This window comes from Pteronotus mesoamericanus, unplaced genomic scaffold (genome assembly GCF_021234165.1).
Source record: "Pteronotus mesoamericanus isolate MK-2021 breed Mesoamerican mustached bat unplaced genomic scaffold, CSHL_Meso_final contig_56, whole genome shotgun sequence".
Classification (NCBI taxonomy): Eukaryota; Metazoa; Chordata; class Mammalia; order Chiroptera; family Mormoopidae; genus Pteronotus; species Pteronotus mesoamericanus.
Genome location: NW_026555201.1, coordinates 5,387,066 through 5,400,447, shown reverse-complemented (window position 1 = coordinate 5,400,447; position 13,382 = coordinate 5,387,066). Strand labels below are relative to the sequence as shown.

At 46.7% G+C, this 13,382-nt stretch overlaps 1 protein-coding gene across 1 annotated transcript in view; it reads left to right on the top strand.

The window, feature by feature from the left end:
• PPM1H (protein phosphatase, Mg2+/Mn2+ dependent 1H) overlaps nucleotides 1–13,382 on the top strand; it is a 249,697-nt gene that overhangs the window by 110,997 nt on the left and 125,318 nt on the right. Inside the window, exon 3 of the mRNA XM_054580033.1 lies at nucleotides 9,692–10,036. Within this exon, the coding sequence (XP_054436008.1) occupies nucleotides 9,692–10,036 (345 nt within the window). The remainder of the gene's footprint in view (nucleotides 1–9,691; nucleotides 10,037–13,382) is intronic.

The window sequence follows — 13,382 nt, the reverse complement described above, 5'->3', positions numbered from 1 at the left end:
GATTAGCGGTGCTCTAACTGCACCTGAAACAAAACAGACACACGTTGCTCATATCAGGACTTTGTCCGGCTCCCTGTTCAGTGGATAAATTCCTCTTTGGAGCAGTGTTATGTTTGTTGAAATGCTCAAGAAGCTCTTCTCAGTTACAACGCATTAATTTACATTCTGGCATTATAGATTATCATGAAAATAGGAAAAAGAAAATAAGCAGTATTATTAAAAAGCAGTTTCTAGAACTTATGAGAAAGGACGATGCAATATTGAGCCTACTGTAGAGAAGTCCTAAAAGAGAAACTGTGAACTTTAAACTCCCAATTTGTCACCTCCTGGAACCTTCCTTTATTTGGCTGCAGGTATATTTCTGAAAGGGGGTAGGAATGCATGTATTTGTTGTAAATTGCATGTAACGCTATTTTTTAATAAATAAAATAATTTAAAATGTGATTGGGAAACTGCTTCAAAGTTATTCATTTGTGAGGCAGAAGTGATGGCTGCCAGATTTAATTATGTGGTAAGTCAAGGAAGGGCTCAATTATGTTTTTCTTAGAGTACACTTCTAACTCTTGTTTATCTGAAGCAAAAACAAGGTAAATGTTGAAGTATAATATTAGGAACTTTTAAATTCATTGCATCAAGAGTGTGTTAGTCTGAAATTAAAGGGTTTGATTTTTCAGGTGTAGAACTTTGTATCCTGAGGCTAGTGACCCAGGGATAGTTTCTCATTCTACCAGAGACTAATCTGAGGCCTCTGAGAAGTTTTGCCAATCAGTTCATGACCCAGAACATGTATGTAGTTACTAGTAAGCAACAAACAAAGTAAAATAACGCTGAGGTGCTAAAGGCTATGGAGTAACAGAAGCCAGGAAGATTAATTACACCAAGTTGGGGGTATTGGGAAATTGGAAAGGTCCCTTAACTTGGAATCTGAAGAACTGGATTCTAATCTCTGGTGTCTGGTATCACTACATACCAGAGAGTTAGTGGACTGTGCCCTAGTTAAACCATTGGCAAGTGGGATAAGAACACCTGTTTTATGGTGGTATTGTGAGAATTAAACACAGTAGGTACCTTTGAACTTAGATTTCCCATGGAAAGTACCTTAAGAAGAACAGAAGTGGCGGGAGCGGCACAGCGGGGGGGAGTGAGCTTCCCATTGGGCAGAACCAAAAACGAGGAGCCAGCGTGTGCGCCTTGGTGCCCTTGCCTGCTCGTCCTCCCCCGCCCCGAGCCATTCAGTAGTGTGTATGAGAATTGCTCTTTCTTCTAACTTTTTGTGTCTCTTATATGCTGGACAGAGTGTTATACATTTTATTGATCATTTAAAAATTATACAGTGTAACATTTCTTTGGGTATAAAGCTTTATGAATTTTAACATGTGCCCAGATTCATATAATCACCAACCGCGATCAGGATGCAGCAGCGCTAGCACTACAATCACTCCCTCCCGTTACCCCTGTGTAGTCACTCCCCGCCTCCCAACCCGTGGTGGTTGTCTGCACATTTAATACGTATCTTCTGCCTCTGGGGCACCGTGCACTTCTCCTTTCTAACACACTTGTCGTTACCTGTTCATATTCTAGATTGTTAGCTTCAAGGGCTTGGGAACCATGGGGTTCTTTCTTCCCGCTACAATCCAGCGCCCAGCACAAGCCTGTACATAGGAGAGGAGACGCCAAGACACGTCTCACATGAATGAACCCCTACAGTCTATATCCTAGTTTTATCTTGTTCTGTAAATAAGGAAACAGAGAGAAGGTAAGAAACCTGCCTGAGATCACGTAGTAGCAAATTCCAGAACCCAGATTTGTCTTGCTGTAAGGCCTGTGCTCTTTCTCTGCTAGGACATATCATGACAGGGAGGATTTGTTTGTGTTAACTCATTTCACAGTGCATATGTGCATTACCCAACTTTTAGAATAACCATGGCATGTTCATATGAGTGAAAAAGTTACCCTTGGACTATTAGATAATGTAAAACCTAAAACCCTGTTTACCATATAAACTCAAAACCTCCTCTGAGCTAATACCACACTGAGGGGGTGTTCTTTCTTCTAAAGTCACTAACCATATGACAGATGGGACGGTGCCTTTAGCTGCGGGATGGTGGGGGCTCGTGGTGGGGTGGGCAGAGGGTACTGAATGGAGCTGTGTCCTTCACGTCCCTCCTTTGGTTCTTTTGCTTGAGCGGAGTGGTGGAGAACGCGGCCAGCTCTCCAGCCTCCCTCGTGTGTGTCTTAGCCCCTTAGTCTCTGGTTCAAAGGATAAAGCAATAACAGATTGTACATCCCAGCAGGGTACAAGAGCTAAAAAAAACTATGGTTTTCAACAGTTTAGCTCTCCAGGAAGAGGAATCTGGCAGAGAGAGGGAAAGGGAGAGGGTGTTTAATTATCCTCTTTAAAAAGATACAGGCCAAAGCATAGAAGAGGATGAAGTGCGGTCTGTGTGCGTGTTAAAATGGTCACGTGGGGCCACAACACTCAGCAAACCAAGCACAATTGGAGGAGACAGTGTCCTTTCCCTTTGTTTCTTTGGAGAACTTCTGAGGTGCCAGGAGGCTAGTTTGGCTGCTTTTCTGCGCAGCGCTCATGGCCTCAGAGGGCTGAGAGGTCGTAAATAAAGTTAGAGAAGTCAGCTCCGAGCCTGAAGTAGGTTAGGTTTATTAATATTCTGTTGGTTTTGCTAATAAAATGTTTCTTACGTACAGTTCTTACTTCCCAAGCTACTCTACTGCTATTCAAAAACAAAAACATAAGAAAATCCATTGTCTCTTCCTTTTTTTTGTATTTTTAAGAAATATTTACTGAACATCTATTCTGTACCAGGCTCCCCCCGGGAGTGTCGTAGTCAATGAGATACACACGAGCCCGAGTTGGGCTAATACAGGTGTCAAAAACTCCACGCCAGTGGGATGAACTGAAGACTGTTAGGGCTCGTGCAGGGGTGGAGGTGGTCCAGGCAGCTTTGAGGGGGAGGTCATGTTTCCCCCAAAATCTGAAGGATAAGGAGTTCCTCAAGCAAAGGGCAAGGGAGGAGTGTTTTAGACAGAAGAAAAGCACAACATTCATAGTCCCAGAGGTGACTGGGAGTTAGAAGTCAGGGAACGAGAGAAGTTGACGACTGTTGACAAGGAGCAAGAGAGGGTCCTGGAGAATAAGTAGCAACTAGATTCTGCAGGGTCCACGAGCCATGTGAGCCTCCAGGAGAGCAAAGGTATGTTAAGGGCAGTAGGGAGTCATTGAAGATTTTATCCAGTGATGGAATACAGATGTATTTGCAAGGAAATCACAGACTAGAGATGCTTTAAAAGCACTGTGTTCATACAACTTGTGATTTTCAGGCCTCTCTCAAAGGTTCAGTTGCATCCCCCAGCTGCCTTCGCCCTAACTTAGACCCTGACGCTGATGTAGGCCTCAGTCTGGTCTGATGTCAGGGAGGTGTTTGTTCCTCAAGCCTCTCAGGTCTAACTTCAAGCATCAAGCCACGCATTCTTAGCTGATGGCAGTTGTGGGCAGCATTTTGAGAAAAAAAGATTGGGGGGGGGGGTCTTTGTATCCTTTTTTAAAGTAAATGGTGGTATGTCCTATTTAATCACGCCATGTTTACAGGTAGATTTTTTTCCCTCTCTCTCTTAATGTCTTGGTCCCATTTCAAACACCACGTAGCCCACTGCAGGCTCTGTTCTTTGAAATGTCTTGTGAAGCCGTTGGTCTCCCCTGCAGGACCACTGACACTGCCCTGACCCAGGCCCTCTGCCTCCGGCCAGTCCTCTGTGAGCCTCTTACATTCCCCTGCTTCCTCCTTGCAGGACGCCTGCGCACTGTCGCTGCGGAGAGGCATTTCACCATTCCCAGCGCCCCAGGACAGCCCCTTGCCCGGCTCCAGAATCCTTGCCCTCAAAGTCAGCCTTAACCCGGCCACTGTCCACAGGGGCCCCCACTTTTCACCTGCATGGCCTGTTAGTTGTTCCCTTTTTCCAGGATATTCCTTCTTCAATCCATCACTGCCAAAGCAGGGGAACAGTCCCGTGCAATGTGATGAATTCTGCAGCAGGGGTGGGCTCAGGCTGCAGCGGGACGTTTCCGGGACGGGGGACGCAGCGGTTTGTGATGAGCTGCCATCGCCATAACTTGGTGTGGGTGGGAGTTAGAATGAGAAGAAGAGACGAGATCAGAGGTTGAAAACGGGGCCTCATAGCCTGGAGTGAGCCCCTGGGCAGGGTGTTGGGCTGGTGAAACAAATGTGGCCAGATTTTGTGTTTGAAAAAAAATTACCTAGGTTGCAATTCAGGTTGCAGAGTGGAGAAGTGGATTTGAGTGCCAAGTATACATTAGGGCAAGGTTTTCGTCCAGGCATTGGTGGAGTGTGGGGTAGGGTATTTAGCTTAACACAGGGGTTGGTGGCTCGGAGCAGCGGCTCTGGTCCCAGCTGCGCCATTGAGGAGGTGACCGCAAGCAGTTACGTGCTCTGGCCCTCATTTTCTCCCCTGTAAAATGAGGATCATAACCATTCCTCATAGAGTGGTTATTCATAGGCTTGGAGTAAGGCTTATTGAGCTAATATGTATGAAGCATTTAGAACATTGCCTGATGTGTAAGGCTTGTTAAATGATGGAAAGGGTGCTGTAGAACCATCACTGGGTGTTTCTGGGATTCTGTGGTCCCTTGCTCTTGAATACCTGGCCTGGAATCGAAGTGTGTGGTAAGAGCCTGCTTTGTGGTTGCATTTCCCCAAATAGTGAGTGTATCACTCACTTTTAAGTTCCCAGCCATAGGGGGACACTGAAGATTTTTGAAATCTCCTCATGGGCTTGGTTTTATCTAGTTCACGGGCTTTTGTGTTTTTTTTTTAAACAGTTGTATCTTTTAGTCCAAAATCTTTTGCAAAACCCTCATGTTTATAACTGATAAAATTGTGCTGCTAAGGTTGAAATAATTGTCAAAGGAACTCATCACTTAAACATGCACTTAACGTCCTCTTTCCTAAGGCACCACATCAGAGCCAGGAACACAGTTTGGACACTGCCTGTCTGGTCCGTTCAGGGAGATGTAAGTGGCTTATCCTAGGACACACAGGGAACCAGTGGCAGATTTGGGGCTCGAGCGTGGGTCCCCTGATTGCGTAGCAGCCCCTTCCCATGGTAAAAGGACTTTCCAACTTGGCTGCTTGTTACAGTCCCCTGATGGGGGTGGCAGGGGTTTAAAAAGGATCAAGGGTGGGACCCTACCTTCAGAGATACTTAATTGGTCCCAAGCTTGGCCCCCTCATCAACCAGTGCTAGAATGTTCCATCAGAAACACACTTCTCTATGAAAAAAACTGCTTTACAAGTTTTAGCTGTGAAAATTAATTACATTTTAAACATTAGCTGTACCTGAGTTTATAGCACCACAGTGCAGAGGGCTTCTCAGAAGTCCCCCAGCCAGGCTTCCCCCTGGCTGTGTGGGAGTTCCCCAGATAGGCTGTCACCTGGTGGTGGTTGTGGTAGCTGCTGCAAAACGCTCCGCCTTGTTGAAGGAGATGGTTGGAATACTTGTCAGAATTTCAGAGTTGCTTTTATAAAGTGCAGTAGCATTCCATTGGCGGTGCAGTTTGTTATATTTTCCACGGAGTTTGATCTTTGGTTTAAATCATGGCTTTAGACACATGATGGCCTTCGGTGTAGCAGGCTCTGTGCCTGGACCCTGAGACAGTTGCTCCTCTCCCGCCCCTCGCCTGCCCTGCCCAGCCTCCTCGGACTTTTGCTGGGATTTCATTTAAATCAGGCGCAGAAGGACTGTGTGGGGGGGAGGGGGTTCCTCAGGCGGTCTGGACCCTTTGGGGAGTTAAATGAGACAATCAAGAATTCTGTTCCTTTTGCCGCTTTTCCCTAGTTATGAGGATGTCTTATGTGACAACATGTACTTTATTCATGCAACAGATGCCAAAAGCCAGGGGTTTAATAACTGCTGCTATCGTTGCAGGTAGCGATGAGCATAAACAAATCAAGATGTGTGGAATGACAATCCCTTATATCTGTTGGCAGCCAAGTCACAGGTATTGCTAATACCATTGTGCTTTGTTGCCTCACAATCATAATAGGAGGATATACTAAATTTCAGAAGTTTGTGAAAATATAGATTCAGGGACTCTCTGAATTCTGTCCAAGGATACGTGACATTAAGCGCCTTTTCCTGGGGGTCCAGTCTTGTTCTACCTACTTGTACCTGCCTCCCATTCTTTCCTGTGCTTGTGCCCTACTTACCTCGCACACTTCCTTCCTGTGATGCGGGCTGCTAATCCCAGGACACTATCTAAACATGCGTATCCTTTCTTCTCCATGTCCCCACCTCTTGTTCCGGAATCTAACAATAGCAGCTTATCAAAATGTCACGGAGCCTGCGTGACAGGACGCCCAGCGGTAGGCTGTCCGGGGCCTGTGGCATCCCAGGCCAGGCATCAAGAGCCAGGCCCTTCTGGCTCCTGCGCCAGCACATGGAGTTACAGCTTCAGCCTATTTTTTTTCCAGAGGGTTCCTTCAGCTGCAGGTGTTGCCTCTGGGACCCAGGCAGGAAGAAAGGGGGAAGGACGGAAGGCACAGCACTGTTATCCTTTGTATCAGCAAAACAATAGCTTTTCTGGAAGTTGCACCCAGGAGACTTCCACTTGCAGCTCACTGGGCAGTACAAGTTGCTGTCGCCACCCACAGCTGCCGGGGAGTCTGGGGCAGTATTTTCAGTGGATACGTTGCCTCCCAAAACAGAATGACTCGCGAGGCAGACGCAGGGGTAGATACCAGGTGAGCACCTGCCAGAGTCGGCCGCATCATTTAGGCCTCCTGGCCCTCTCCTCTCCACGGCTGCCATGTCACCTCTCAGCCCATCCGGATTCTACGTGTTCAGCCTCTAAGCCCAACTTCTTCTTCCGCATCCCCAAGCCCACACTGATCTAGACTCTTAAACACAGAACCTTCAGAGTTAGCAGAAGCATCAGGGTCTTCTAGGGCAGCCCCTCATTTTTCTGAAGAACTGAACAGCCCAGAAAGTGACTTACCCAAGACCACACTGCTGGGGCAACGACAGCAGCTGCACGTGGGTGCATGCCGTGTTACCGAGCTGGCCACTCGGCATAGATGGCCGCCTAGCCCTCCCAAACACCCCCTCCCCCATACGATGGCCATAGCCTGCATTTTACGGGAAAGCATGGCATAGAGATGGTAAGCCACGGCGGCATCTGGCTCTAGAGTGACCCTCCCAGCGTCTAGTGCCTGTCCTGCCTCCTGTGGGTTGGTGCTGGAAATGCTGCTAGAGCCATTTCTTCTAATCCTTAAATCCTTGGTTTTTTTCCACGTAATTTTCCTCTGACTGAGAGGGATTATTCCTGTGTCACGATACGCTTATCTGTTCCTAAGTGTTTCTTGTTACTGTCTGAATTAGGTTGAATGTCTTGTTAGGGTGGGATCCCCACTTACACTCCTTTCTTGCCTCCACATCCTCGCAGCATAGTTTGAGCAATCTTTTAAAAACATGAATCAACTTTGGCATTCCCACCTCAGTCAATAGCTTTTTGTTACTTACAGGCTAAAGCAGGAGTTTTTTATGTGCCCCGGCAGGACTGACTGGTCTAGCTGCCGCCTCCCTCTCAAGTCTGCCCTCTCCGCCTCCATTCCTGCGCCTCTGCCCTGTTGAGCCACACGAGCATGGTTCAGTCTCCGCGGACCCCTCAGGCACCTTCCTACCACAGGGACATTGCTCCTGCTCTTGTGCTGCCTGGCGTTCTCTCCCCTCCTTTCTGTACCTTGTGTCCTTCCCCGCGGCCCTCGCCTGGTCCTCGTGTCTTCAGGAAGCCGCCTCCGCTGTGCCCCTTTGCACGCTGGCCTCGCAGCACCAGGAACCCCCTCTTGTAGCCCTCACCAGAATTATGATCTCATGTTTATGTGTGGGATTATCTAATCAGTGTCTCTCTCTTTCACAGGATTAATGTTAAACCACATCTGATATCGCTCTCATCCAGTTGTTTATTCCCTTCTGCCTTTGTTGTGTCTGTCCTGTAGAGAGCACTCAGTAAATATTTGTTGACTAAAAAACAAACAAAGAAAAATAACCCACTATGTTATCTCTTAGCACGGGAATGAGTGAAAAAGCCCTGGCCAGTATTTTCTTGGTTAGAGTGTCATCCCAATATACCACGGTTGTTGGTTTGATCCCTGGTCAGGGCAACATACAAGGAGTAACCAATGAATGCATAAATAAATAGAATAACACATTGATGTCTCTCTGTCTCTCTCTTCCCCCCTTCTCCTGCCTCTCCCTCTCTAAAACCAGTAAGTAAAAATAAAATTAAATTAAAATTAAAAAAATTGAATGAAAACGTTTTAAAGCACACAGAGTAATGGCATATGGCACCATACCTGTACAGTCTCTTCCAGCATCGTTCTAAGATAGACCAAAAATGGTGGTTACCAGGGTGGAGGGTAGGAGAGATGTTGTTTAAGGGGCAAATTTGCAACGAGATATAAGACACAATGTAGTAAATATAGAAGCAATACTGTATTATAATAATCATACTTGCTAAGGGATTAGACCTTGATTATTCTAACTACAGAAAAAAATTATTACATGACATGATAGAGGTGCTAACTGTTGCTGTAATGGTAATCATATGCAATATATACATGTATCAAATCAGCATAATGTACACCTTAAGTTCACATAATGCTGTATGACACGTACTTCAATTAAAAAAATAAGATGAACCAAAAAAACTTTAATGGCTTCAGCTAAAAAAGAGAATCCAGTATTTATCGTTGCAGGATGGATAAGGCTAGCAGTCAGAAGCAGATGTTCTACACACCTTACCTATTTAATCTCAGCATTTAATATTTTATTCCTACAGATATATCATAACCGAGCTCTTTTTTTCCATAGCTAAGATCTTAGGCATGTGTGATTCTATTCAAACTGCGTTTTTAAACGTGATCATCTTGAAATTGTCTAGAAATGAACCAGGAGGTACTAAACCCATGGACGGTGAGGGAAGGTGGGCCGCACGTGGCTGTGTGAGCAGCTTTGAGGCGGGAAGAAGAGACAGATGCTGAGGGGCAGCGGGGCAGCTGTGGGAGGCAGGAGGCAGGAGGCAGGAAGAGGAGAGACGAATTGGCTGCGTGTTGTGAAACCGGGACTGTATTGGGTGTCTAGGGGAGGGATGTGTTCTAAAAATTCAGGCTGTAGATCAAAGAAGATGGGGCAGTTATCTGAGAATGTAGGGGCCCTGAGAAAGGGGGAGAGGAATCCACCTGTTTCCCCTTGAAGAACCTGCAAACCCAAGGGCCTTTCTCCAAAAACTCCAGATGAGGATTAGATGTTAGAGCTGGATTTCTAAACAGGCATCTGGCCATATGGAGTTTACCTCAAACAACTACACATCAAATTAAAGTAGATTTGGCTCCCAGGGAGGAACTGAGCACAAGGTAATGGGGTCCCTCCCCCGAGGTGGAGAAGCAGGGACCACTTCATGCCTTGGGTGGTGGTAGCAGCAGTGACGAATACGGGGCTCCTTTCCTGAATGTCTTCGCCATGTTTTGACCCCTCTGAGTGCAGACCAAAGCCAGACAGCCAGGCGGGTGTGCTGCACCCCTGCGGCCTGGCCTCGTCAGTGTCACACGGGGTCAGGGACCACTGTGTCTCACTTCTCCCTGTCCCTCTCTCCCCCCAGGAATCAGAAGGCATTTCCTGCCACTATTGGTCGCTGTTTGATGGCCACGCAGGGTCCGGGGCCGCGGTGGTGGCGTCCCGCCTGCTGCAGCACCACGTCACGGAGCAGCTGCAGGCCATCGTGGACATCCTGAAGAACTCCGCTGTCCTCCCGCCCACCTGCCTGGGCGATGAGCCGGAGAACACCCCCGCCAGCGGCCGCACGCTGACCCGGGCCGCCTCGCTCCGCGGTGGGGTGGGGGCCCCCGGCTCCCCCAGCACCCCACCTACGCGCTTCTTCACGGAGAAGAAGATCCCACACGAGTGTCTGGTCATTGGGGCTCTTGAGAGCGCGTTCAAGGAAATGGTAAGTATGGCCGAAGAGTCCAGGGCAACAGGAGCAGGAAGGTCTCTGACACTAAACCGTTGCCTCTTGTAGGCTCCTTGCCTGGTAAGGCAGGTCTCTGACCTGTCCACTTGTTGCGTGGTTCAATGTGATGTCTCCCTTTAAAAACAGGGTTTCCGTTCTTAATAGAAGCTGGCAGGAAGATGGAGTTCCTGGCATCGCATACTGGCCAAAATTAAAAAGATGAAAGCAAGGAATGGTGCATGCGGCAGTAGGCTTATTAAATAAATGTATGCATTACTGCTTCTCTTTCGGCAGACTCATACTGATGCCAGCTGGTACAATTCCACTTAATTGAAATGAGCATGGCTGCCATCTGGTATATATACATGTGTATGGATTCCAGGTGTTTGGGGAAACAGAGCTTTTAGTAAAGCGCTGAAGATTACCCCCTTTTTACAAATCCGATCTGAGAACAGCTATTTTACCATGATTGGCAATGTGGTTCTCACTGCTTTAAAGACGTATGGGCCAATATCCAAGAACCGTTTGTTTTGCTTGGGAACATGGATTTGTTTGTACATTTAAATTTGAATGTGTCTGATCAACGAATTCAGCCTCCTTCGCTGTCAGCCTTACTGCTGAGAATGTACTCAGGGAGAGAGTGCAGCTGCTCCGCGTCCCTTGCCGTCCCTCTGCCTGGTGAGAGTAGACAGGGACAGTGGGCTCCTGCTCGGTTCTGCGCCACCCCCGTCTCTCCCTGAGATCGCTGTCTCCTGAAGCAGTGATTTAGGTTCCATAGATTTTTCTCTTCTGAGCAGTAGCACCCTGCAGGCAGATGTAAAGTAAAGATATGTACAGATTGTATAAAGACTTACTTAAGATGAGTGGGCGGTAATGCCCTTAAAACTTAGATTAAAAGGTGATGACAAGCTTTTAAGTGAATCAAGAGCAGCCAGAAACATCTCCCCAGAATTACGTGTACACACTATGCACATTCTAGGATCTCCTGACATCGGGCCGTGTGCTAACGAGAGAAGAAAAGTATTATGGAGTGTCATCTGAGTTTGTAAGGCAAGAATAGTTCATGTATTTGCTCCTCAAACTTACACCCTTTCCTCAGTTGAACGCATCCCTTCGTTGGTCCCGGTGTGTCTCTCGTGTCATGCAGACAATATTGACCCCTTGTGTAGCAGGTGATTTAAAAGGCGCCTGTGTCTCAGGAGTGTCTGGTAGGCTTCAATCCGAAGAAAAACACCAGAAGGCTGGAAAAGATAGTTTAGAAAAAAAGGAATCAAGGTAGTAAAAGTGACTTGTGCTGAGGCTTCGTATCATACCAACTCTCCTCCAGCCACCATGGAAGCTCTGCTACGAATACGTGTTTCTAGACACCTGTGTTCAGAATGCTCATATTTAATTGAGGTAAAAATTTGACAATTTGCTTATAGCCCTAGTGGGAGAAAAGGGAAAAACAAAAGGAACTTTGGGTTTTTCACTTTTCGGTAATTGCTCGCGCCGTGACAGCTTTCCTTTCCCTGGAACAGCTGTGTTCTCAGTGTCACCCCCAGAGGCCAGCGCCGCAGCGAGTCAGGCCGCCACAGGGCCTGTGGCCTTTTCTGCCCATTAATGGCTCAGGCTGACTAGTAACGACCGTACTTGAAATGAGGGACCCATTTAGAAAAATACTTAGTAAAGAGGCTCATTTTTGTTGTCTGTATTTTTTCAGCTTTCAACTAGCCAACTCATCACTTGAAGTTTTTCTTGGAAACTTAATTGCCAGCAACAAGATTGGTTCACTTGCTTGTGTAATTCATCCAACCAGTAAATACAGGGGTGGGGCAAAATTAGATGTACAGTTGTGAGTACATGAAACAGTTTATTCTTGTATTATTATTTATTGATTATTGTATTAGTTTCCATTCGAACAACTGTAAACCTACTTTTGCCCATCCCTGTTTTTGTGGAGACCTAACTCTATGCCAGGCCTAACAGGGAAAAGAGCATCAAACAAATTAAGCAAAGCGAGGTATTAAACAAGTGCGATGTAAATGGGAAGGACCTTGAGAGGAGAAACGCGGGGCGGTGTAGGAGTCTGATAAAGTAAAGCGTAGGGTTCCCTGCAGAAGTGATGCTCGGTGGGGGTAGGGGAAGCAGGAGTAACGCAGACAAAACCTGGGAGGCTGACAGTGTTCTGAGCAGAGGAAAACTCTTTGCTTGAGGAACATGAGAGAGAACAGACAGCAGGCTGACGTTCACCACGGTGAGCAGGTAGATTTCCGAGGCAATGGAGTGGCGTGAGGTGCAATGGAGAGGCAGTCTAGAACCCATCTATGGAGGACCTGGTGCGCCCCATCATAAATTTTTGCCTTTAAGACTTTCTCTTATTCTCTAATCCATCTTACCCCTCAGCTTCCTCTTCACACTTGAGCTTTTCCCAGATTGTCTCTGTGGCCCCCAGCATTCCAGGGGCCCACGTGGACTTGGCACCATGTAGTCACAATAAATTTGGTCACTTACTGTGTTTAGGTGGTTGTTTGGCCCAAGATGACAGATGTGAATAAAAGACCTTATTAAATGAGATACTCGTTCTTCTTTGGTTTTCATAGCATTTGGTGGGGTGGCCCTACCTCCTGCCCTGCTAGCAGCTAAGCCAGTTGATGGCTTTCGGCCTGAATAATCCTCAGTACTGTCCCCTTGTACTCTCAGACTGTCCCTGTTTGGATGCTCTCTCAATGTTTACAGTAATTACAGAGATACATGCTTTTTTTCCCCCATCAGGAACTTCAGAAAAAATTTACTCTGGTGTCATAGAAACAGTCCATGACTTAGCCATTAAATTGCTTGGGGTAAACTGAGAAGCCGTAACATGAAAATAAAACAGTGTACTCTTGATTTAATGGCCTGGAAGGCCATTGCCGCCTCATGAAGTACTTTTTCTTTCCTGTCCCTCTCAGTGTTAGGTCTTTATGAGTCATTGTGTCAAGGTAAACTTTGGTTTTTTGAAATGCGCAGCACACAGCTGATTTCCTTACCTCACTGGCCTGATCTTGCTGATTCCTCCTCAGGCCTTTCAGAGACGGGCCAGTTTGGAATTTCCAGGCCATTCCTAATTTTTTTTCCTCACAATAGTCAGACACGTCTTAGCTTTCCTGTTTCTAGATGTTCTTTAGGTCTTGCAGTTTTTGTGCCATTCTGATCCTCTGTAATAAGAAAACTCAGTATTAAATAAGATTTAGGCATTTCAGCTTTGTGGTTTTCTTACTCTCTCTGTCACGTTTAATGCCTAAAAATTTCCCAGGCCCAGCACCTGGGCCTGACATTTGTCTCACTGATGACATTTCTGTATTCCCCCCTCTCTCGTGCACGC